This window comes from Bacillus rossius, chromosome 6 (assembly GCF_032445375.1).
Source record: "Bacillus rossius redtenbacheri isolate Brsri chromosome 6, Brsri_v3, whole genome shotgun sequence".
NCBI classification, from domain to species: domain Eukaryota; kingdom Metazoa; phylum Arthropoda; class Insecta; order Phasmatodea; family Bacillidae; genus Bacillus; species Bacillus rossius.
Window position 1 is genome coordinate 45,048,599 of NC_086334.1, and position 27,345 is coordinate 45,075,943.

Sequence of the window (27,345 nt, forward strand, 5' to 3'; positions counted from 1 at the left end):
ACATCGCCAAATATGCACGAAGACGCCATATTTATAGGAAACTCGTACGTTGCTTAAAACGTATTTTAATAATGGAACAGTAATCCGCTCTTTTGTGTATTTAAAATGTGAGTTTTCACCTTTATTTTCATGCATAATACATTTAAGATTAAAGGGGAACACTAAGAAAAGTACTTATTAATTTTCATGTTTGTCACAATACGTTTGGTTCTTGGCCGTATGGTGTACAATAGCACGTGGCACAAAAAAAAAGTAAGTTGTTTACAATGGCGAACGAAGCTGTGGTGACCAAACACTCATGCAGTAACGCTTAATAATTAAACTTCACGCTATTCATTTTGAGAATTTATTGTTTTCTCTAAATTTTCCGATGGTTTGCCACGAAATACAGCACTAATTCTACGTAAACAGTGGGAAATGCTTTTGCACAAGGTGGGAAAATAATGCATTATTAGTATAGGGAAATTGACAGTGCATTTAAAAAAATACGTTAATCGCGGCAATTCGTATATCGCGGGTACATAAAAATGAGGTTCTACTGTATTAAATAACTGTAACTGCTTGTATTATAGAAATTGCAAAGAAAAAAAGGTATTTATATAATTTCAAGATTAACATATGTTGCTAAATTTGAAACATAAAAACATTACAATTATGGTGTATAATGTAGCATTTTAAAAATATTTTTGGAAACATGCTGTTGTAAATTCTGAAACTCTATGTCTGTAATTTTTTTTTTTTGCACTAAATAAGTTTAAAAAGTATTAAAATTTGGTACAAATAATGTTGCAGTCTGTTTAATGTTTTATGTGCAAGTTAAATTTAACAATTTAAATAGTTACATGCACTAGGTAGAATAATACTTTTGCGTACATACTTATTGTGCAATTGCAGCTTAATTTTAATAAATCCTTAGAGCGATGACCAACATAGTTAGTGTGCAAGGATCTCCTTTGATTTATAGAGCTCTACCCCATCAGAAGAGGTACTTTGGCAGGAGAGAAGGTTTTTGAGGGACAGTTGTCTGTACATCATCTTTTCCTATTTCTGGGTTGCAGAAACACAAAACTTATTCTGTAGGTGATAAAAAGAAAAAGGAGGGACTTAAGCAAGTAGATATATCACGTAAATATAGTATTCAACATTAATGGGTTTTTATTTTTTGATCAAGTTACCTTTAGGAAAAATAAATATACACTCTGTTCAATATAAGTCTACTTTTATGATTGGTGGTACAGCGAATATTTAAACTTTGACTGCTGAATACTGTCACAAGACTAGCTAATTGTGTATCAATATTTATTTTGTAAATTTGATAAGAATATCCAACTGCCAAGTAAAAATTTTCACAGAAGGAACTGCAGAAAGTGTCACACCATATCTTGAACAAAATGTAGTAAAAGCTGAACACGTTTTTTTCCCCAAGGCCTGTGTGTGTGTTTGTTTAAATGGCACCAACTAATTTTGGCCTTCTTGCAACGGGCATCTACTTTTTTTGTTAGATGTCAAAGCTGTATAGGTGTGGTGTGAGGTTGGGCCTTAATCCTGGTGGGTGCTGTGATTATCTAAGTGAAAATGTTGTTACCAAACTAATCCATTTTTAATGGCTTGACTGGTTGTCTTCCAAGTACTGCGAACACAGAACACTGAACAACGGCGATAAATCCACCTTTTACCAAATTCGGCTGTAAGATAAAATCTTTGAATCTTCTGAGTTCTTTTTTCAAAAGCCAAAGCAAAAGAAATTTTATTTTATGTTGGATTTTGGCTTTCTGAAGTTTTGCACAACCCTAGAAAAACTTTAAAGGAAAAACTGTATGTGCTGAATACTTTATAGAAAACACCTTATGAAAAACTGTTTACTACTAGAAAAATCCCAGTAACACTATATCTGACACAAGGTGTTTTTCACTTCTATATTATAGAGCACACATTTTTTATGCCCCAACAAAAACACTTTTTAACAAATATAACAGTTTGGGTTTCAGTGCTGGGTGAGTTTGATATTTAATTTCCGGTGCATCTGAATTTGTTCCAATGTCAAATCCCTTCTTAAAATTCAATAACTTTAACAAAAAAAAATGGTTTTTTTTTGGAGCTCATTTTTCTTGTTTTCTATATACTGTCATTTCACATATTCTCGCTTGGATTCCCATTTAAACTAAATTGACAATCAATAATCCAGCAAAAACATTTATCTTACATGGCGGTAGTCGAGAATGTGCTGGATTCTTTCACTGTAATATATTTTCTGTAAGTACCTTGTTTCATATTTAATTTTTCCCAGATTGTTGGTTCCAGTTGATCTAACTTAAAGGTCCCGTCTACCCAGGCACACATACGGTGTGCAAAGCTCCCGAAGAAACCATGCAGTTTGAAAATTGCTCAACATATGAGAGTGATGTCTTTTTACTAAAAGCATTTAAGAATGAATGTGCTGAGGGTGGTTGAGTAGACCGTTGCCATATTTCATTTTTAAACTGTATTTTTAGAAGCGTGAAACATGTGTTTTCAGTGTAATTTTTAGGCATGAAACATCCGGAAGAGATTCTTGGAAACACTCGAGGGACGTGCATCATGCCTTTGTCTTCATTTCTACGCCATACGAAGTTACTGTTGCCTCTCTGGTCTCATATTTGCCCTGTGCACGACGAGAAGACCACGCGCCAGTCCACAGTCTTGTGCTTAGGGGCGATACCGCGGTAGAAGCACCTCACTAACACCTTTGAATATACATACTGTATAGAAGTCGCGAGTGGATAGGATTTACTCTACGTTTTTCAGGAGTGTATGATGAGCAGCTTGGGAACTTCACCGCTGCAGGGCGCTGCCGTAACGCCCTGTATCGTCTCAGGTTGTTATTTGCACGTTAGAGCGCAGCACTGTCGCCCGCTGTCATTCCCCCGCACCCCCATCCATCATTCACTGCAGCTCAAGGTCGTTCAACGGGAGTTTGTGCGTCACAAAACTGTAGGGATGAGAGGTGGGGCAGAGGGTAGGTGGAAGACAACGCATGTTTGAGGGAGTGTGGGGAAGGGGGGTTTGAAGAGTTCGACACTTGTCCGCTAGGGACCATCACAAGTCGATGCCCTAGAGATGGTGGCGATTGAGGCGGTGAATTAACCAACTACCTCAAACCGTATTAGAAATTTTAACCTGGGCTGGTGACTTCTATACGGTGTATATGTATTCAAAGCTAACACAGGCATGCCCCGATCAGTCAGCGGGTGGTGTCCCCAGCGCGGAGGTGAGCGTGGTGCTGGCCAACGTGGGCGCCGAGCCGGTGGACTGGGTGGACGTCAGCCTGGACAGCCTCCAGCGCCAGGTGTTCCAGTGGAGCCAGGAGAACCTGCAGGCGCAACTGCCGCTGGCGCCGGCCGCCTCCGCCAGCCTCACCCTCTACCTGCGCTCCGTCCACGACTTCGTGCTGCCGGCGGCACCCTCGGAGCACGGTGAGCTGCCCCTTCCGGCACGAGTCGTGCAGTTGTCTGCCCGATGTTGATGCCGTGGAGGTTTTTAAAATCAGAGTTGGACGAATTCTTGGCAGGTTACTATGTAACAATTATTCTGGCCCCTGCTACTGATTACATTTGAAATGAAAATGTGTTGTTACTGATGTTTTCTTCATGTTTCATAATTAATTTATACTCATGTTTTTTTTTCTACTATGCATGGTGATTTAAGGTATGTTATTTGTACTTAAATATTAATAATTTATCTTGGTTAGGTTTTATGTGAAGTTGAATGTAGGTTTTTTTAAATTTCATTATCATTATTATTATTATTATTATTATTATTATTATTTGTTTTGCTTGATCAGTTAAAATTAGTATGTGTATTTATTATGTTTTCTCAATTTTTAACCATATTCTGGTTAGTGAAGCTGTAACATTCCAGAAGGTTTAAAAATAAAGGAAGACATAAGTGAGACACGGATGCGACACTCTTTCGCCAGTTTGTTATTTTTCATGCCACAAGTTAGTGCGTTGTTGAGAAAACCTAGCACATAGAGCGCATAACTGTGCAGCAGTGGAGTAGAACATTTGCTGGGTGCTGTCTCGCCAGCCAATCAGGACGAACCATGCGGTGGTGTGCTGTGTCTTTCCAGACTTTCAGAGGACAAACTTTTTTCCAGTATTATTCTTTATATGTTCATGTTTCTGATTCTGTATTGTGATTGATCGGTTGACCCACGGGGTTGCTTCTCTTTTTTTAATTTTTGTAAGGGAAGGCAACTTCGTTGTTCGACAAGTTGTCGCTCGGTTGTCACCGTGTGCAGTCGGCAACTCACACAAATATTATGTGAATAGTGACGGTATAATTTCACGTCTGTTGGTTGGGGCCAGGGCGAGTTTTAACCTTTATTTGACTTTTTTATTTATAATTGAGCGGCGAGCTACAGTTAATATATGCAGAAAATTACCTGGACAGATGTAAGTTGTGATCAATGTGTTTTGAAAAATCATAATAAAACAAAAGACTGTGCAAAAAAGTTCTTTTATTTAAAAATATTAGCAGAAAAAAAGTACTCTATTGAAAGAATAATTCATCCTCAGTGTTGGCAAAAAGACGAAATTAAAATCATAACTTCATTGTCATCGTATATAAAAATCATAAACTTTCCAGTGATTAAAGTGTCTTGTTACTAATCTGGGTTGCTTAGCCGGGCCAACCAGGAATGTAGCAACGCAAAAGATCAAATTTTCAATACGGACAAAATGGGTTTGAATTTAAAAATGCTACAGAAAAAGTCGCTTGCCTCAAAGGATGTAACGAGTGCTACTAGAAGCAAAATGAACAAGGAAAGAGTGACAGTTTTGTTTTGCAGCTATGCTTCAGGAAATCGACTGTGGCCTGTGGTTATAGGGAAGCCCAAAAAAACCAAGGTCATTGAAATATATTGCCAAAAATGTTCTTCCTGTGTTTTATGGAATCAAAAATGTTCTTGGTTATCATCTAAGCTGTTCACCGAATGATTTATAATTGAATACGTCCTCAGTGTAGAATATTTTTTGAAATCAAAAATGCACCTCAGAAACCCACTGAATGTGTCCAGTTTGGCACAGCCTTTCAGCCAAGGAGTTATTGCCTGCTTCAGAAACTATTACTGAGCTTTTTTTTCCCTTGTGATTTATGTTACCAAATAGTGCTAACGAATCAGTCAGTGCTCGTGAGCTCTTAAAACCAACATGAAGCATGTAGTTAGTGTACTGGTACGCCCAATTGTGGGAACAAATAAAATCCTCAACTCTAGAAAATTTCTGGAATAGACTTTTGGCCAGGATTTTACTTGAGAAAGAACAAAAAATAAGTTGTGAAGTGAATAAATTAGATGAAATAGATGAATGTTTAAACGGTGATGAATCCTAACTGGAGTTCACTAAACAAAACATTTTCGACATGGTTTTTCCCCCGAGTAGGCCCATCGAATGACAAACAAGCATAGACGAGGATGAGATATAGCAGAGAACAGCTTTGTCACTGCTGATGAGATCTTTAATGCTTTAGAGGTAGATTTATGAGTGTTTTTTTTTATTTTTATTTAGCCACTGTTTGGATAAAATAAGGTTTACTTTGGTATGTTCTGATATTTTTAGGTTGCCTTGTGGTTCGTAAAACCTTAGGATTTTAGGCTAAGCACAGTACAGTATTAAACTTTTAAGATGAAAAATTAGTAGATTTTTTTCATACTTATGGGTTGCTTAACAGTTTGTGGAATGATCAGAGGTAGCTAAGCCTGCCAATGTCTGCGAGAAAAAAAAGCAGAGGAAGATAGACAATTTTTTTTATAAAACAATAAAAAAATTACACTGCTGTATTTAAATGAAATTAAAAAAATAGATCGACATTCTATACTTTTGGTGTGCATGTTTTGTTAATAAATATTGGTTAAACTGAAAACACCTTAATTTTTTTTCTATATCTTTAAAAAATTATGTTTTGATTGCTATCCAAAAGTTTCGTAATTGAAACCACACCCGTCCCTTTTATTTTGATTAAGAGAGATTCTATTGTAGTATTACCGAATCAAAATTGTAATTCTATTTGATGGAGTTTCAGTTAGAGGATATAACCCAATATCCTCTTCTCCTGTATAATGCCCTTATTGGGTAGGTAATTCAATGAGAAATTATAAACATCTACCATTTCAAGACTTTTATCCATCACACAAAATTGGTGCTATGTATTCTAAATGCAGCATTGTACAGAAACGTGCTAAGATTAGCAGTATTGTCCAAAAAAAGTAAAAAGGAGGTAAGAAATTCTAAATTAGGAATTAGGCAAATTTTTGCTACCTCTGTTTAGATTTGGTTTTTAACATGGTTCCAGATGCAAGCTGCAGCCCAGCTTATGGTAGTTTGATGTCTGGCCCGGGCTCCCTCCCGCTGAGTCTGGACCGGAAGACGGATGCCACTCCATCCATCAGGTGATTCGCCGGCCCTCTAATTACATCTATACATAGTTCGTCTGCAGTATAGACTTGTGAAGTTTGTAAACCATTGTGTCCTGGACATGCAGGTCGGGTAGCAGCGGCAGATCTCACAGCAGCCTAGCTTCTTCACAGCTGCCTTTGACGAAGCTGTCTTCGCCCTCTGCCTCCAAGGTGGGTTGCTCTGACATTAGGGCTGTCCAGGGCTCGAGCAGGGAGGTGGTTGACCACTCACCTCCCTCCAAGGCGATCCCAGTTCAATGCCTGGTTGGAAAGCATGGCAGATTTGCAGTGGCTGGTTTCCTCCACCCATTTATTCCATCAAAACTCCATTAGCATCACATCACCTTTTATCTCTTTGATAATGTAGTTGTTGATTAGATGTTAAGCTAAATCCATCTACGTTGAAACCTCAATAACACAAACATTGAAGGGGCCATAATTTTGTCACTTTGCAATAATGAGGTTTGTATTAACCAAAATTACAAAAAATATTCAACATTTTTGTAATATTTGTAAATTAAATTGAAATATAGTTAAATTTTTTTACCTTTAGTACATGCATTACACACCTAAAAAAAAAAAAATACAATTTCTCCAAGTTCTCCAACAGAACTTGAATACAATTTTATACAGCACCAAATTTACTTATTTTAGGGATTGTAAACTACAATTTTTTGGATTGCTACACCTGTGGCTACAAAAAAAATTGTACTGTACTAAAATTAAAAGGTTTTAAGACTGAAGAATAAAACAAAGAATTAAAAAACTACCTACAAAAAGATATACCTTCATTTTGGAAGAATATGTCATTTCTAAGTTTTTTCTCCCCAACCTACACTGAATTAAAGCAATGGCATCAGTATTAGTTTAGTTGAAACTTAGCATTGTTTCTTTACATTATTCTGGGATAATTGTTTTACCCATCCTTTACAACTTGTAATTGTTTACCCTTGGAAACATTAAGAACTTTGTATTACATAATAATTATTTTGTTTTAAACAAATTACTTAGCACTTTAACACCTATGTAATTTATAGGGATGGTAAAAGCATGTGTATTTGTGAGCACTTTGTATTAACAGGATGTTCATCAAATAAGGGTTCACTGCAGTATAACTTCTCGCCAGCAAGTTGTCGCAGTGTGTAGGTGTGGTGTTAGATGCTGGAGGGCCAGTTGAAGCTGAGCTACTCCGGGGGAGCGGCCCACGAGAGTGGCTACTGCCGTGTCTGCACAACGTCCATCACCATAGAGATGCTGCCTTCGGTGCAGATCACTGGCTGGGACGTGCTGCCTGCCGAGACGTGAGTCCATCCGGTTTCACTAGCGTGTAGCGGAGGATGTACGAGGTTACCCTTATTGCACCAGCTGGGAGCGAAAGCGAGGGAGGCACTCTCTTGTCAGGGGCAGGGGAAAACATACTCTACAATTCTGACGAGAATAAATAAAGGGAAGTAGTATGTTTAATAGTACTGGAAAAAAAACTCCACATATAATCATTTTGAACTTTGATGTTTTTTGGGTTTGGTTCTTTGTGTAAATGTTTTGAATAGAGACAAGATTTGATGGTTTAATTTTTTGGCCAGTCATATTTCTTAAACAGGAGATTTTGTTGTTATGGTTTTATTTTTTATGTATTCAGTTTATTCATAAAGGTAGTATATTATTGAACAAATATGACACTAATGTTTCACAGAAACAGTATAATTTTTGACTGATATATGATATACTTTTATAATAAAATAATTTTTATTAAGCATGTCTGACAATTCTTCAGAACATTAAAAAAAAAATCAACAAGTATTTATGTTTGAAAAATGTACCAACATCGTAATGTAAAAAATCCCTTTCGGCACAGCCTACAGGCTTAGGTAGATTTCGAAGTTCCTATTTCTTCTGGAAATGTTTGGAAACTTCTATAAACTCCTGGGAAATTTTAAGAATTTAGTGTACATAACCTATATTGATTAAACATTTTCTTATATTCCATGCAGCAAAAATAATTTTGAATGTTTTTAACTCAATGCACCAAGCATTGAATGTGTTAACGAAATTCCTATTATATCTATTAACTATGAATGTAATTATGCAATTATTTTTGACCTTCAAGCACAGTTTTTTATTCCATGCAATGTTGTATAAATTTTTTTTTTTTTGGCAAAGGTTTAAGGTAATATTAAGATATTTATAAATTAATTCTGACAAATTTGATACTAAGAAAATTTTAATTTTTTTTTTAAATTTCAACCTTTGTTTTTAGGGTAACAGTTTGTTTCACCAAAAATTGTTTCAACCAAAGGTTTTAATAAACTAAATGAGTTTTACAATAAATTATAATGGATTTTATAGTCTATCTATTAAAAATAAACACTTTTTTGACTTTCTACCCTTGCAGTAATGGACTGTTACATAAAATTTAATTCAAGCAAATGTTTTCAACAATATTTAAAAAGTTAAACAATAATAAATATTAATTCGATAGAATAAATGGTAAGGAAGTTTTATTTATTTTATTATTTCAACACCTTGAGGAGTGGTTTGTATTATAAAAAATTGTTTCATCCAAAATTTTTGATAAAAATTATAAGATTTACAAACAGTTGGAACAAGGGAAGTTATGAATTATTTTTTCCTCTGTGCCGGAAATTAGGCATTTCGTCACTTTTTTTAATTTATTCTATAATTTTAAAATTTTTTGGGGTTTCCATTTTTTTTAATTTATCTGGTGGTTAATGGTGGTGATTTACTTTTTGTTAGGCCGGTGTACGCCACCGATTTAAACTTTGTGCCAGTGGACCGAAGCCCCTTCCCAGGGGGCCAATCTGATATTTTTCTGTCTAATGTGGACATGGTCAGCCCGGTTGAAATTTCTCTCGCCTGCAGTCACGTCCCGAGTTTGTAATTTTAATTCCCTGCATGAGCAAAACTGCTTTGAGCAGCTCCTGGGCTGCAAGCTGCTACCTTGTAGAGGTCTGCTGAGAAAAGCATGTCTCGTCACGAAGCAGTCTCCAGTGGAGCTGCGTTCCCACCTTAGTGGCTATTTCTGCCCCCCTTCCTCTCTCTCCTCCTCACTTCAGTTCTGAGAAATTAGGCTAGGAGCAGTGACCGGACAGGACGATGACCTGATGCAAAAACCTTCTCCCGGGTCCGACAGACACATCCCCGACATCTAGCGGAAAAAAAAAAAGTAACCGCGGGCCTGGTCGCCAGCGTGCAGAGCTTACCCTCATGACACCTGGTGGCAAGTCTGCTCACCACCTCAAGTAGTTCCCCCTTACGCCGCTAGAAGGCAGCGTCGCGGTGCCATAAGGCGCTATGCTTTCCTCTCGCGGCCCGGAGAAGTCGATTGTTCTTTACTTTCGTTTCGGTCCGGTAGAGAGCGCGCATGTCGTGTTGTTGTCACGACCGCCTCGGACTCCTTCGGAAATTTTCGGCTTAGAACCGAACCTACCCCCTCCTTTGACCCGGGGTCTTACCGCCCGATTTAATTAGGTGCTTTGGCCGATGGCGGGGCACTCAGCCCTCTGACCTCGGCTACTGACCTCGTCTCCTCTACGTCCTCTGCGCTAAGAGGCTTTTTGCGGGAACGGTGATTTTCGCGTGCACGAGAATGTAGTCATTTTGCTTAAGGGATGTGATCCCGTTTGTACAGTAGCCAGGCAGAGGTAGTTTTTAGAAAAGTCATGCGTAGTTAAATTTTTATTTCTTCTTATGTATTTCTAAAAATTCCGGTTTCGTCCGCGCATCCTGATTTCTCGGTCCGCGGCATCCTGATGTCGGCGCGAGACACCTAGTGAGCTCCGAACTCTACACCCTGGTTGGTGAGTAATTTTTTTTCTTTCCCCCCCATTCCCGTTTGTTGGCCTTTTGCGCCGACGGTATAGGACTGTCTGGAAGCAAGTCTAATTCGTTTTGGATTTGATTTGGGTTTCAGACAGGGTCGAAGTGCTGGAGAGACAAATTGCTCCCAGCTCGTGGTCCTGCACCTCCACTGCGGGTCACGTTAGAAGAGAGGTTTCCGCGACCCGGCGTTATTTTTTGAAGACCCGGGTGGTAATGTGAAATCAACATCCCGCCCCCCCACTTTCTAGCTATGAACTACATTAATCGAATGAATAGCCTACCAGCGAACAGTGCTTTCCTCAAGAATATGTAGAATCAATAAAACTAATCATCGATGTAATTGTTGGGACATTCAAATTTGGTGCAATTTTTAAATTTTTAATTATGTAATAATTTTTTGCTAAGGTGTAATATGTACTGTTTTAATTAATCCTGGGGCGCCCCCTTTAACTTTGTTATTTACTAAGATTTTTATTGTCAGGTTTGAATAATACGAACACAAAATTCCTTAATAATAAAACAGGGAACCTATAGACCAAGCTACTTGTGTAGTGTTAATTTATTTATGATATACCTTGTTCCCTTAAAAGATCCACTAGCTCCCCAGTTGCTTGTGTCAGGGAGTTCCAAATTATCTTGTTCTCCACCTCGTGCCACCTCTGGTCAATAACTTAATTGTCTCTTTTTTCTTGCCCAGCAGTTTCCAAGGCTCTTTTTTAATTAATTTAAAATAATTAAACTTTGAGGCACGAGGGGCGTTTCAATTGGTAGCAGAGCATGGTTTGGTCTATAGGCATATCTAAATCGAGTAGGCATACCTAAAAAAAAATAATAATAATAATAAATATAGGAAAAAAATTAATTAAATTTTGTGATAGCAAATTTGTAATAATAACATTGTGAACTGATCGCTGGTACACCCGGTAGTTATATTGCTTTTCTATTTTAAAGTTATGATTGAGTTTTAAAGGCCCGTGTGGACTTAGTCTGCGCGCGGCGCAAGAAGTCGCGGCGTGCGGTCCGCTAGCAGGCCGGCAGCGAGACGTGTCTTATCACTCGGCTCAGCTGGCGTCCCCCCCCCCCCCCCCCCGCATCACACCGCTTGAGCCAGCGACACGCCCGTTATCTGAGGGCGACAACAAGGCCCTGTTCCTCCCGCACACCCCTCTCCCTTGTCCATCGTGGGAGACGACCTTGCGAGCGGCAGGTCAGTCCCCCTGTTGAGTATACAGGTTGGCAAGTCAAACTGACAGGGGAAGCTCGCGCAGTTGTCTGAGTAGTACGGCGACTCTATACGCAATTAAGTTTGGGCACATACCCCCCACCTTGAAAGTGTGACTTACTCCCCGCGCATTGGGGCTAGTTGGTAGTTTATATTAATATAGGAAGCCTTAGGAGGTATTTAAAATTAAGATAGTTTTTAAGGGAGGAGTATTTATGGTGTACGTTTGAATCGTACATGTGTGTTAAATTTTTGTTTTAATTAGCAGTAATTTACGTCCGAGCAGTATGTTTAAGCCGGAGTTATTGCTGTCAGATGAGCTGACCTATGAGTTACAGCTACGCAATTTGCCCTCCAGTGGCAATGTCCAAGTCCTCAGGAAGAGGCTCAGGGCCGCCCTTCATGATGGTGTGCCCACTAGTGTATCGAATTTGGATTTAGATGTAACTGAAGAATTCAACCTTGCTTGCGCCAAGTTTTATGATATATCGGCTTTCGTAAGCTATCTAGATGTGGAGGAAAATTTACCCAATGTCGAGCGACATATAGTCTGGCTAAAACATGTTACCCGACGTTTGCAAAACCTGAAACAGCTTTCGGCAGACCTTCTCCATGGAATTTATATAAAAGAGGTAGAACGATGTTTGCAACAGACGGCAGGTTTCCATTCAAAATTGGCGGCGAGAGCAGCCGTTTGGGAAGACACACGACGCAGGCAGCATTATGTGGCTGAGGCACAGGCTTTAGGCATCGATTGTCCCGCCTTCCCGGAAGGGGACGCTCCTAGCTTGCCCCTGGGAGTAGAGCAACCCGACACGCGACAACCAGAAGTACGGGCGACGGTAAACAGACAGGAGACGGAAACGAGCAGATTACCAGACGCAGCCTCTGACTCACAGCCACTAACGTCGCTTCCAAACCAACCGATACACGTATCTACCACTCATTCTGAGCCGCTTGTGCAGTCGACGACAGCGGCGACAAACATTACAACGGGTCATGTGACAACCCACCCCGTCACTAGCGTGACATTTTCACAGGGATTACCAACCATGGCACACCACATGACGCAACCATACCCACCAAACATGTTTTTCCCGTATCCGACCACTCAGGGCTATTTTAACCCTTATGCTCAATTTCAACCACAGTTTCCTTCATGGCAAACCACCCCACTTCCGAGTGCTGGTATTTTGCAGCCGCCACTCATAACGCCCCAGATCACTCCACCACAGGTCAGTCCCTCGGGTGCGACTCGGGAACAGATTCAGTCGCACCCGGTGCCACAAAATCAGCCTTCACCTTGGCCGGCAGGAGCCGCGGCTCAGCCCCACGACTCAGTATTGCGGAGCACGACAGCCCCAGAAACTGGCTACAGTTTCTACGGAAAAATCACCCATCCTGTTGAAAGGCTACTCAAGGATTTGCCAGAGGCGTCGGGTCTGGACGCACACAAACTAATTGATTTCCTTCGAGTCTTATTAAAGCTGCGACAAAAGGGAGGGATTCCCGACAAACAAATTTTTGAAATTGTTTACCCATACACCCAAGCTCCCTTAAGTGAGCGGATCATGGCAGCTATTGAGAATGACTCTCACTTTCGACGAGTTTCATGAAGACGTGTTAAATTTTTGTATACCGAGTAGGCTACTCACAAACATCCGGTTGGAGTGGTTTAACCGCTTGCAGCAGCGTAATGAAGCCTTGCCGAATTACGTTGCTGACATACGGGAAGCCAACCAGGTACTCAGGCTAAAGGTTTCAGAGAGAGAGGTCGTGAGTACGATTCTAGACGGTTTGAACCCAGCGGAGCGCTCGCGCTCAGTGTTCCAGGCACGCCCCCAAAATTATGCTGAGCTAGATAAACTTTGCGTACACGCCGCAAACATAGAATACGCTGATTTTCAGCGAAATAAACAAGCCACATTCGCTAGTCAACAAGGTAGCAGCGCAGGAGCGGAGCGCAGTAATTCGCAACATAAGAATGCAGCACAGAAACATCAGGGCAATACATTTTTCTCTTCAAGGCCACAAGGGAGGTATCAACAAAATACACATTGTAATTTCTGTAAAAGAGACTGGCATTCCCTGGCCCAGTGTTACCACAAAAACAACAAACAAAATGGCGACACTCCAAAAAACGCATAACGCGGTGGCCCGAACAACCTTATTTAGGGTCACCGAAAAATTCTAGTGTTAAAAATTTTTCTTATAATTGGGAAGTTCAACTTGCGCCAAGTAATCACAGTACAAAAGAAACACCATTACACAAAAACAATAACCCTAACAACAAGGAGTCCAGGAATAAAAGTAACAAACGAGGTCACAAACATAAACAAAGAAAGCACAATAGCAGGAGAAATAACAAAAATAAGGGAAATGGTAATTCAACGCACACGTACTCATGTAAAACGTGTGTTGATCCTACAAATAAGGGCAAGAGAAAATGCCACCAAATTTTTGGCAATATTCCTACAGTAATTCCGTATGCAGTAACAACGATTGGCGAACACACTGTACCGGGACTAATTGATACGGGATCAGCGCGCAGCCTAATTTCTGGGCGTTTGTTTAACAAGTTAAAACAGAGCAAATTAATTCTAAGGACTGAGACCACTAAGTTACAATGTTTCACAGCTTCAGAGCAGCCATTAAATATTACGTTAGCAGTTGTGATCAAGGTGAAGATTGATTTATATTCATGGAATTTCCCATTTTTGGTGTCTGATCAACTTGCCACAGACCTAATCTACGGGTCTGATTTCATTGCCAAGACAGGTCTAATCATTAATCTTCAGGCGAAGAATTTCGTTTTTAAATTCAACATGGGTAATCCTATTCCTTGTGGGACCCCTGAACAAATAGTTTCAGTTCCGGCCGAGCCAACGGTAGCCATCTTGGATCAGGGCAACACCACTTCACACGAGCACCTTAATACACAGCAGCGGGGTGCCATTGATAAATTATGCAGTACTTTTCCAGATGTCTTGACTAGTAGATTAGGTCGCACAAAATTAGTCGAGTACCAAATTGAGTTAGCGGATAAAATACCAGTGAGATCTCACCCTTATCAATTTTTAGGCCCTAAGATGCAGACGATGCGCAATCATGTTCAGGAGCTTTTGGAAAAAGGGGTAATCGAACCCTCGACATCCGCCTACAGTTCCCCAGCTTTTCTGGTGCCTAAGGGCAAGGATCAACAACGATGTGTAATTGATTACAGAAAAGTTAATGAGAAAATAGTGATACAAAACATACCTTTGCCAGACCTAAACACTGCTTTTCATTGGTTCAGTAAAGCCAAATATTTTAGTGTGTTTGATCTAAATTCTGCCTACCACCAAATTCCCCTTACTGCGGATTCAAAACCCATCACAGCCTTCTGTGTCCCTTGGAACTTGTACCAATACACAGTAGTACCTTTCGGACTTGCCACGGGAGCCCAAGTACTAACTCGACTCCTGGATCAGATACTAGGAGATCTAAAATTCAAAACAGTGTACAACTACCTAGACGATGTCGTCGTATATTCAGAAACATTCGAAGAACACATCAAACATTTAGAGGAAGTCCTAAGTAGATTTCGTAAAGCGGGGTTAACTGTCAACACAAAAAAGGTTAAGTTTGCAGTCCAAGAACTGTCTTTTCTAGGACACCTGGTTTCTAGCAAGGGAGTCACCATTGATCCTTCACGTACACAAGCCATTCGTGATTTTCCGCCTCCCACAAACCCTAAGGGTATTTCACGTTTTATTGGTATGGCAAATTTTTACTCAAAATATATTCCTAATTTCGCTGAGCACGCAGCACCACTAAATACGTTGCGTAAGAAAAACACACCTTTCACATGGGGTCCGGAACAAGAAAAAGCTTTTAATTTCCTGAAACAGGCGATTTCTTCCCCGCCTGTACTCCGCATGGCAGACTTCACCAAACCTTTCATTTTACAGACTGATGCGTCCAGTGTGGCTATAGGCGCAGTACTGTCACAGGAAGTCGAAGGCTGTAGACAGCCCATTGCGTTTGCGTCGCGGACACTTACCCACGCCGAGAGGAAAGCCTCCTCGATCTACGAATTAGAATGCCTTGCCGTGGTTTTTGGCATTGACAAATTCCGCCAATTTATAGAACACAGGGAATTCCTGTTGGAGACAGATAATCAGGCATTAGCCTGGCTTTTGGCACACCCGAAACAATTAGGGAAACTCGGGCGATGGATTGCAAAAATTTCCTCTTTGAAGTTCAAAATCCAACATATTCGTGGCACACAATATAGTAGCGGACACACTGTCTCGCATGTTCGAAAACCCAACTCAGACTCCGCCCGAAGGAACACCACTCTTATGTCAAGCCCTATTGACAGACTTTCCGTTGGCATTTCAGGATTTACAGAGCCAGCAGGAAGCTGATCCCCACATTTCCAGTATTATTAAACTTTTTAGTTCAGGAACGGCGCCAAAATACTTTAGGATGTCTAAGGGGCTGTTGCAAAAACGCACCCCCCAATCAAAAACATACAAAATCGTGCTCCCGCAAAATCTACGTAATATGATATTCCATTATTATCACACCTCGCCGGTGGGCGCACACCTCGGTATATATAAGACCATTCAGGCTATCCGACGTCATTTCGTGTGGGACGGCATGCACAAGGACATCACCGAGCAGGTGAAACTATGCAAAATCTGTGTGCTGAGTAAGCCAGCGCAGAACACTCGTTTCGGTTATTTAACTTCAGATGTGGCCGAGCGCCCCATGCAAAAGATGTTTATCGACTTTGTCGGGCCTTTCCCGCGCTCAAAGACAGGAAACACTATGCTGCTGGTGTGTATCGACGCCTTCACAAAATTTGTCTGGCTCATCCCCATGCGAAAAGCCACCGCAGAAAACACTGTATCTGCGCTACGTAATCAGATCTTCAAGACGTCGGGAGTCCCGTCTATAGTAGTTTCAGACAATGCAACCCAGTTCACGGCTAGGATTTTTAAGAACATGTGCTTCTCACATGGCATTCTGCACGTCACAACCTCGCCTTATTATCCACAGCCCTCGCATGCTGAGAGATTTAACCGCAATCTCCGGTCTGCTCTAATAGCTTACCATGCGCAGGAGCAGGATAAATGGGATTCGAATTTGGTGTGGCTGCAAATGGCCTTTAATTATGCACATCATGAAGGACACAAAAGTACTCCTTTCGAACTCATGTTCACTTACCGACCAAATACCCCTCTTTCAAATCTTTGGTCTTTGAATGACCTATTGCCCGATGATCCGAGAGACATCAGGGAGATTTGGAGAAGAGCTCGTAAAAATCTTAATCTGGCTCATGAGAGCAGAAAAAAGAAATACAACGAAAACAGATCTCCTAACCCTTATAGGGTAGGCGATTTTGTGCTTTGTAAGGCACACCCACTCAGCAAGGCAGTGCATAAGTTTTCCGCCAAGCTGGCGTACCGCTGGAGAGGTCCTTTTCAAATACAGCGATTTTTAACGCCAGTGACGGTTAGCCTAGCTGACCCCAGTTCAGGAGAATTCGTGACCAGAGCGCACATCTCCCATCTAAAGAAAACACAGGCTGACTTAAAGTAGATGTGTTTAATTTCTTTCCCCTAACACAGGGGACTCTCTAATATTACGCATGCCAGAAATACTCGAGGTCTTAAAAATACATGGTACTAGAAATTAGAATGCTAGCTTTACGTTGTATTAGTTTTAAGTGGCCACTTAGTTAATAAGCTCTTACTTAATAAGTTTGTTTAAGGGTTATCGATATGTTGTGCCTCAGAGGCGGACGCGTCTCAAAGGTGTTAGAATATAAGTAGTAGGATACAGGCGAACCTGGTACTAGTTTTACTGAGCAGTGTAAGTGTTTGTTTTATTTTCCCTATATGCTCCGCATTCAAGTGGGGGAGTATGTGCCGGAAATTAGGCATTTTGTCACTTTTTTTAATTTATTCTATAATTTTAAAATTTTTTGGGGTTTCCATTTTTTTAAATTTATCTGGTGGTTAATGGTGGTGATTTACTTTTTGTTAGGCCGGTGTACGCCACCGATTTAAACTTTGTGCCAGTGGACCGAAGCCCCTTCCCAGGGGGCCAATCTGATATTTTGCTGTCTAATGTGGACATGGTCAGCCCGGTTGAAATTTCTCTCGCCTGCAGTCACGTCCCGAGTTTGTAATTTTAATTCCCTGCATGAGCAAAACTGCTTTGAGCAGCTCCTGGGCTGCAAGCTGCTACCTTGTAGAGGTCTGCTGAGAAAAGCATGTCTCGTCACGAAGCAGTCTCCAGTGGAGCTGCGTTCCCACCTTAGTGGCTATTTCTGCCCCCCTTCCTCTCTCTCCTCCTCACTTCAGTTCTGAGAAATTAGGCTAGGAGCAGTGACCGGACGGGACGATGACCTGATGCAAAAACCTTCTCCCGGGTCCGACAGACACATCCCTGACATCTAGCGGAAAAAAAAAAGTAACCGCGGGCCTGGTCGCCAGCGTGCAGAGCTTACCCTCATGACACCTGGTGGCAAGTCTGCTCACCACCTCAAGTAGTTCCCCCTTACGCCGCTAGAAGGCAGCGTCGCGGTGCCATAAGGCACTATGCTTTCCTCTCGCGGCCCGGAGAAGTCGAATGTTTTTTACTTTCGTTTCGGTCCGGTAGAGAGCGCGCATGTCGTGTTGTTGTCACGACCGCCTCGGACTCCTTCGGAAATTTTCGGCTTAGAACCGAACCTACCCCCTCCTTTGACCCGGGGTCTTACCGCCCGATTTAATTAGGTGCTTTGGCCGATGGCGGGGCACTCAGCCCTCTGACCTCGGCTACTGACCTCGTCTCCTCTACGTCCTCTGCGCTAAGAGGCTTTTTGCGGGAACGGTGATTTTCGCGTGCACGAGAATGTAGTCATTTTGCTTAAGGGATGTGATCCCGTTTGTACAGTAGCCAGGCAGAGGTAGTTTTTAGAAAAGTCATGCGTAGTTAAATTTTTATTTCTTCTTATGTATTTCTAAAAATTCCGGTTTCGTCCGCGCATCCTGATTTCTCGGTCCGCGGCATCCTGATGTCGGCGCGAGACACCTAGTGAGCTCCGAACTCTACACCCTGGTTGGTGAGTAATTTTTTTTCTTTCCCCCCCATTCCCGTTTGTTGGCCTTTTGCGCCGACGGTATAGGACTGTCTGGAAGCAAGTCTAATTCGTTTTGGATTTGATTTGGGTTTCAGACAGGGTCGAAGTGCTGGAGAGACAAATTGCTCCCAGCTCGTGGTCCTGCACCTCCACTGCGGGTCACGTTAGAAGAGAGGTTTCCGCGACCCGGCGTTATTTTTTGAAGACCCGGGTGGTAATGTGAAATCAACATCCCGCCCCCCCACTTTCTAGCTACGAACTACATTAATCGAATGAATAGCCTACCAGCGAACAGTGCTTTCCTCAAGAATATGTAGAATCAATAAAACTAATCATCGATGTAATTGTTGGGACATTCAAATTTGGTGCAATTTTTAAATTTTTAATTATGTAATAATTTTTTGCTAAGGTGTAATATGTACTGTTTTAATTAATCCTGGGGCGCCCCCTTTAACTTTGTTATTTACTAAGATTTTTATTGTCAGGTTTGAATAATACGAACACAAAATTCCTTAATAATAAAACAGGGAACCTATAGACCAAGCTACTTGTGTAGTGTTAATTTATTTATGATATACCTTGTTCCCTTAAAAGATCCACCAGCTCCCTAGTTGCTTGTGTCAGGGAGTTCCAAATTATCTTGTTCTCCACCTCGTGCCACCTCTGGTCAATAACTTAATTGTCTCTTTTTTCTTGCCCAGCAGTTTCCAAGGCTCTTTTTTAATTAATTTAAAATAATTAAACTTTGAGGCACGAGGGGCGTTTCACCTCAAACCCTTGTTTATTCCACCCTTTGCATTAATGGTTGGTTGGTAATATGAAAAATTATTTCAGACCAAAGTTTTATATAATAATACAAGTTTGTACAATAAAACAGAATTTGTGCCAAAAAATAAATTAATTTCTTATTCATTTGGTAATGAGTTGCTGGAAATGAACAGTGTAAACTGCATACAGTATGTATGTGCATGAAAAAAAAAATGTTACAGTCATTTCTTCATTCTAATTATATGTTTGTCGAAATTTGTTGTAATAATTTTGTGTATTGAAATATATAACAGACCAAGAAGACAGGGAGAACTCAGGGAAATCGACTGAAGTAAGAGTTTGGCAACCATGTATTTTACATATTCGTTCATAGCAGTTATTCTCAGCGATGAAGCCAGGTTGCAGTAGCCTATCTGGTGGCTGTAAAAGTGTCCCTTGGGGGGGAAGGGTGTGTGTGAAGCGGTTGTTTGCGGTGTGTTTGGATGAGCAGGAGCTCGCAGTTCTACCTGGTGCTGGACGTGGCCAACCTGACGTGTGAAGAGCTGGAGCTCCACTACACGCCCACCAAGTTCATCCTGATAGAAGCCCTGGAGTCGTGCCGCGTCCCGGTGCCGCTGGACCGCTGCCCCCTCTCCAAGCTGGCCAAGGTAACACCCGCCCTCCCTGCTTTCACAAGGGGTCTGCATCTGATATGTGAGATTCAACATTTCAAATCAAAACATTTTTTCCCCCCCATTATTGGTCACCAATAGATACGGCATATGGGACTCATTCACTAAAAATTTTAATGAGAAGAGTGCAACGTGAATAAAGCCAAGAAGGTTTATTGGGAAATTATGAGGAATGACTTGATGAACAACAAACAGGTGCAGTCACAAAACGCAGGGATCATAAAAGGTTTAATTTACATAAGTTCTTACCATTGGTTTCAGCCTGCGGGCAAAGCATGCAAACACTAGTAAGGGTACAAGTTGCAAAGGCAAACTGTCGAAGATACGCGCGATATGAGTTAACATGACTCGTCTATAAGGCAAATAGGGCAGTTAGTCAGACAACTGGGGCTTTGAAGTTAAGACTGGGCAAATTACTCGTTAATACAACATGAAATACATAAGAAACACACAAAACAGGTGAGAAACAAATTTGGGCAGAGCAAGGAAAAGCATTAAACTCAAGGTTATGAAAAGGCACAAAAAACTCACCTGACCCAGCGTGGCCTCTCAGGTGTTTGTCGGACAAATGGGTCAAAACCAAAAGTACAGTGCCACAATGCACACAAAAAATCTACACCAAACCATAATTTAGAAAGGTGGTGGCCTAAATGAAATTTTAGAACAAAATGAAACATGAGGAAGTGAAGTTCATTTACAACCACCATGCACGTAATCAAAGAAGCAAATGAACGTACCCCATACCCACATACCTTGAGGCCATGCCCGGTTTGGTGTTCCTAACAAAACACCCCCACCAGATCAAGCAACAAACAAGTCTAGTGCATCGGCGAGTAGAAGTAGTGAAGACCGACCTGCAGAAAAAAAAAATCAACACAACCTCCCCTCTACGCATGCACAAAGGTGCCTGGAGGTGAAGTGGAGTAGGGGGGCGGGGGGCAGAGTTTTATGTGCCTTTTCATAATTTCACTTCAAGAGCATGTGTAAAAATGAGACCGATAGCACCGAAATATTTCATTTCAAAAATTAAATTGAGCTGTTGGTAAAAACCATACGAAAACTTATCCCAAGCCATTAACAGTTCCTTTCCCACGATCGCTAACCTGCTTTGGCTGCGCAGTGACAGCGTGATGGCTGAGTGGGGCCCTGGTTGCAGTTGTACCAGTGCGGGGACGCAGGGGCCGGGGAGAGCGACAGGGGGGAGCTGGATGCCGTGTGCAGCGAGCACATAGCCTCGCTGGTGGACCTGCGCTGGACCATGCCCTCCTGCGGCCGGGAGGGGCGCATCCCGCTGCGCGGCATGACTCTCACCCCAGCCATGCTCGACCTCGTCCGCATGTCGCCGCTGCACTGGGGTGAGCCATTGCGTTCCACCTCTGCCGTCTCCCGAGTCTTGCTTGGAGCTGTGCAAATTTATTTGAATTTTTAACAGAGGTTGTCTTACATTCAATATTTTCTTTTTATTGTAGGTTTCTCTGAAGTATTTTTTTTTTTAACACACAAGGTTTCCGCACACAGGGAAAATCTAGAAAACGGGGAAAAACTCGGGGAATGGCAAAGGTGACTTTGAAACCTGGGAAACACTGGAACGTATTACGTAATACTAAACACAAAATAGTATCAGTAATTTTTTTGTACTATGCAGTATTCAAATGTCTTGAAACAGTATAACAAAAATGCATTTCAATCATAAATTAATCTGCTGTTGATAAACTGTATCCTGTTTTTTACTAGCATTCGTTTAATGTAAGGGATACAAAGAACTGTGTGTTGATTTGAAGCGGAATCAAATGTATGTAGTGTCAAACTTCTCGTTAATTTGTAGTTTGTTCATAGTGAGTTTCAGAGGTTGAGAGACATGTGACATTTATTAAACATTATTTGGTTATATGTACATTATTAACCTTCAGTGGATGGGAACCTTAGTTATGACCATTGTCTACCAGTAAAATAAAAAACTACAATTATCTTTGTTACGCCATACTTTACTGGTCTTCATTGTTTTCTTTTTTTGGTAACTTAAGATGGCAGTACCATATTCGACTAGGTTTTAAAAAAAAAGATAAACACGTTTACGTTAGGTTTTTATGACAAACAATATAGAGATCACATAAATTTGGATTATGGTCGTTTCAGAGTCTAAATGAATTTCAGTGCTTCGACCACAGCCAAAGATAATTGTGTTTACTATACCTAGTGACGTAATAAGCAAGGAATTTCGCTTCTGTCACGCATGGACTCCTTCCATCTTGCACATCACACTTGTATTTCCGGAGGTGGTCCTAGAACCAGCTGTCACGGAAAGGGCAGTCGGGGTGCCGGTGTGCTGCAGACGTGAGCGTGGACCAGCAAGCGGTGAGGCCCCAGGAGGATCTGACGGCAAGCGCGGGCCAGTGCGTGCAGCTGAGCGTGAGGGTGCGCAACTCGCTGGAGCGCACGCTGCTGCAGGTCGCCCTCCAGTTCCACTTCTACCAGGACGGCCAGGGCCACGCCGGCTTCGGCGAGCACCGCCTGGAGACCCGCCTGGCCACCGCCGGGCCTTCCAAGGTCATCGTGCCCCAGGTGAGGCCGGCCCCCTCTGCCTGTCCTGATGGCTGCAGCTCTTTGTGCTTTCCAGTATCAGTGTTTTGAAATTAGTACTGCGTCAAAAAACACAACTCTAAGAGTAATAATTCTAACAATCTATATCTTCGGCATCTTTCGAAAACGATTACATAACAGTGTTTTTAAATCAGAGGGTTTCAACAAGTTTGTGGGCAAATGGTAAGCCAATGATGGGAGTCATGCGCAGAAGGCAAGAACCAGTCTATATCATAGTTGATCATCCTGGCAGCTGCTTTGACACGAAACAATTTTTTTTTTTCCATGCAATGTTAAAAGCTGTACTAGGCTTATACTAATATATATTTTAGGTGTCGTGACTAGAATTATTTGGGTACAAATACTACATGTTTTAGAGCGTATAAGGTTGATTTGTAGTACATTATTTTTCTGCCGAAATTTTTGTTCTCATTACTAAATATGTAGTAAAATAATATTTTATGCATTCCTTAAATTTATAAATGTAGTTATATCCATTTATATCAAGGTTGCAGTCAGTGGTACCTGCAGCGAGTGTTTTGCCCAGTGCCACCGCTGTGTGGGAAGAGGCAGGTGGTAGTTGGCAACTTACTACCCGGGGTGGGTGGGGTAGTTAGGACTGATGAAAGGCAGTAGGATGAGATGGTGGGAAAGGTGGAGGAAGCTGGATCATTCCTCCTTTGCTGTCTGCCAGTCAGAATCTCACTAGTTTGGCTGGAAACAGCATTTTTATGTGTTTTTTTGGGACTGAAAAAAGTGAGGTTTTTCAATATTGTGATTAATTTAGCCGAAGGTTTATTAGATGTGGGAAGAACCATTATTACGGACAACTATTACACAAGTTATGACGTGGTGGCCAAGAAGCTTCTCGATTGGACACATTTGGTGGTTATACTTAGAATGAACAGAATAGGGCTGCCAAAAGAGGTTGTTACAACCAAGCTAAAAATGGAACGTCAATTGCCAAAGAAAGCGAAGAAGAGATATTGGTTCTCAAGTGGAAGGACAAACGAGATGTTATGGCTTTATCAACCAAACTTGGACCAGAAATGGCAGATATAGTGACAAAAAGAGGAGTAATGAACATTGATTATAATGAAGGGAAAGCTCTTATTGATCTTTACGATCAGTAAATATAACAGTTCATTACAAAAAAGTTTGAAGTGGTACAAGAAAATTGCAATTGAGTTTATCTTTGGTACTAGTTCAGTTAATAGTTACTTATTATTCAAATTAGTGACAAAGAAAGACATTTCAATCACGACATTCAAAGAAAAAGAAGTTGAATTCTTCCTCCTTCAAAGTGGCCCTCTTTCTTACCAGTTGAAAGTCCTTCATCGTTAACACCAGAACCTAAGCGACTGAAAGGAAGTAAACTTCAGCATTCTCTCCAAAGGAAAGAAGGAGAAAATAGAAAAGGCTGTATGGGATGCAAACAGAAAAAATTTGCCTAGAAAATACCAAAAAATAAAATTAAAAAATTGTGACATTGTCCGAATTGTCCCGGACAACCTTTTTATTGTTAACCTTGTTTCAATGAGAATCATAAATAGTTGTTATAGTTTTTGCAGTTCCCTTAAATTGTAAAATAAAATGTTAGGACTAATAGGAAAAAGTGTTTATTTCTAATAAAATATTCCTAAAAAAATATGTTTGTATTTCTAATAAATTATATATATCCCCATAAAAATAAAATTTAAGAGGCTGAGAGTTTCCGACTTTTGTTTGGTGCCCCAATGGTACCAAATGGCTGCAAATGCCCATTGCCAGGCGTTTGCGTGGCATGGAGAGATGGTTTCTTTTTCTCCTTTTAAACCAAGCTGTATGAGGGATAGCCCTATCAAGTTGGGAAGTCCTGTGGCAGTACTCGTAAGCTGTGGCACTTTACCTGTTAAAACTTCACTTGTTGTTCATGTTTTTGATCATGAAGTCCCATGAAAACACCAAAAAAGGATATATTTATATCACACAAATAACTTAACCTCAACAGTGAATGTTGTGGTATATGACAAACACATGATGTATGTATATGCTATGTTAAATATATTTGTAAGTAAAAGAATATTCATTATTTTAAAGTGTTGGAATTCAAGGTAAAATCAAATATGATATGATATGATTAGTTTATTATTCGTATTCATAAATTTGAATTTTCGCACAGGCCTAGTTTATTTGTTTCAAATTGCTCCTATGACACTGGCAAAAACGTTTTTGTAAATGATTGGTTATCTGAAAAATCAGTTAGCCAAACACCCTCTGTTTTGGATAGTCAATGCTCCGCTGTATATAAAAATTACCCATGACTTAAAAAAAGGATCAAGGAAACTTTTTACTTAAAGGTCCTGAAAAAGATTCTCTAGCTACTGGTAGACGCCCTGGTTGAAGTCACCACGAGGATTCTGTCAGCAGTTTCCAGCCTAGGGCACTGTGCGTTGCGTCGATCAGACAGCGTGACGTTGTTTGCGTTGTTGCAGCTGGAAGAGCAAGCCACCACCCAGCACAGTTGTTGCGTGGTGTTCTTCACGCCCGGACAGTACAAGGTCGACATTCAGTGTTCCTCTCTGCTCAGCGATGTTCGACACACGTGGAGGTTCATACCCCCCGTCGCCTTCACTGTCGTCGAGTAGCCGCGTGCGTGAGTCGCCCCTCGCTCTTTGAACGTTTGCAGGCATCTGCTTGCGAGGTTCATTGTTTGTACTGTACCTGTACTTTGATAGTTTTGTCGTTTTTTTCTGTGTACAGGCCCGTGTATGTGTTATATTGAGGAAAATTCCAAAAAGTTACACCTCACACTGTATTATGTGCCATAGCAGTTGCATGATTTGGTTGTTTGAATTCTGCGTGGGATGTAAGCTCTACGTAGTTTCTCACTCTACAAATGTGGCTTAAGAAATTCTATTTGCTTTTAAGAGCTCAAGATCTTTGCTCTTTATTTTGAATCACAGACCATTAAGTTATGGGGGTTTGTGGCAATGAACATATGTGTATATGTATATAGATAACAAAATTTTCTTCTTGAAGTATATTTTGTTGCTCTAACATAGCAATCTATGGGGTCATGCATTTTGTGTTAGCAGTATTCACTGAACGTGCTGATAGTTTTGTACGAACAGTTTTCAATATATGGAGAACAGGTGCACTTTTAAAAGCTTTGCACTCAGAGAGGTTTAAATATGGGTGAATCATGGTTTAAATAGTGTAAAGCTTGTGAATTGACTATGAACATCGTCATTTACATTTTTGTGTTGGCTTTCCCATAATGTGCAGCATGACTGCTGATTTTTCTGAGTTGGCAGAAACTCACAGCTGTAGAATTTTTGATGATTACCAGGGGCTGGAAAAATGAGCATCTTGCTATAAATGCATTTTTTTTGTTAATTTACACTTTAGAGGCTATTTTTTTTTTTTCTAATTTCCAACATAAATGCAATTTTAACTAATTTTTTTAATAATAATTTTTTTAAAAATTACAGAGTTTAAAATTATTTTAATTAAAGTCTGTCACATAAGACTTATCAGCACGTCAGTTCATACACAAACACAACACATCCACCACCTTTACCGAAGATTGTCTCATCTTGTAGATGAAAATTGTGTGGTTGGTTTATAGGATGAAAAGAAAACAGGCTACAGATACACTAGTTTTCATGACCATCATGATTCGTTATATAATATTACCATGTCTCCGTGATGCAGCCAAGTTACATGTATTCAACATAACTTCAAAATAATAAGCACCATCCAATAAATCCAGTTGATTTGTAAATTATTCTACAAATTAAACATGCAACTTAAAGTTTGTTTCATATTGACTACTAATTTTTTTTAGTAAAATAATCATTAAATTTTTTTAATGGTTTTAATCCAAAAATGCATGAAAAAAAATATATTTTTTTAAATTAAAAAATAAATTAGAGGGTTATTTGTAGATATTTGTATACATGGATATTTAGTATACAAAAACTTATAAAATAATAGATGCTAATTTCGGAGGAAAAAAGGCTAATTATTCCAGCCTCTGATAATTATGGTTGTATAAAATTCTTTCTTCTGCCTTCCTACTGTTCACTCAAGTTCCTGGATCAGTAAGTTTCAGAAGTCAGCTTTCATGTATTTTAATTGAAATTGGCCACCCAGATTCTGTTTAACGAACCAAAATCATGAGAGTACAGATTTTACTCCAAGAAGATGTTCAACGTAATTAGTAATTACTCTGCAGTCTAGGAACTATCTCCAGGGGTGAGTGAAGGTTTCACTTGGACTGTTTGTGGGACAGTTATGTACTTGCAGAGTAATTTTTTGGAATGCAGCACTTGATTACTTAACTGCTCTCACTGAGGCTTTCTGCTATGTTCCAGATACCTTTCTAATTGTTATCACTGTTGTTGATTCAATTGATTTACTTTGTGCATTCCTTTATTTACATAAAAAAAACTTTAATCCAGGTTATAATATAGTAAGAGTGTATTCCCCAGAATATTGTGTGTGTTATTTTCAGAGCTACTACTTTGAGAATTACACTGTCTATAACTTGTACATAGGTAGTTATAGGGTTCTGAAAACTTTTAATTGACTCTTATTTTGTTGTATTTGTTGAAATGGACTTTTCACTTACATTTCAGTTTTATAGGAAATTGTAATTTATATTGTACAGAATTATGTATTTGTATCATAATGTTATACAAATTTTGTTATAAATATGCAAAAGAATGTA

At 40.4% G+C, this 27,345-nt stretch overlaps 1 protein-coding gene across 2 annotated transcripts in view; it reads left to right on the forward strand.

The window, feature by feature from the left end:
• The window catches only part of LOC134533115 (protein brunelleschi), a 56,207-nt gene extending 28,862 nt beyond the window's left edge, over nt 1-27,345 (forward strand). The window contains exons 14-21 of one of the 2 annotated variants that reach the window (XM_063370381.1): nt 3,241-3,452; nt 6,331-6,427; nt 6,520-6,604; nt 7,592-7,734; nt 19,871-20,027; nt 21,208-21,406; nt 22,362-22,613; nt 25,106-27,345. In XM_063370381.1, the coding sequence (XP_063226451.1) occupies nt 3,241-3,452; nt 6,331-6,427; nt 6,520-6,604; nt 7,592-7,734; nt 19,871-20,027; nt 21,208-21,406; nt 22,362-22,613; nt 25,106-25,395 (1,435 nt within the window). In that variant the 3' untranslated portion in view covers nt 25,396-27,345. The remainder of the gene's footprint in view (nt 1-3,240; nt 3,453-6,330; nt 6,428-6,519; nt 6,605-7,591; nt 7,735-19,870; nt 20,028-21,207; nt 21,407-22,361; nt 22,614-25,105) is intronic. The other variant, XM_063370382.1, reaches the window with a different exon arrangement.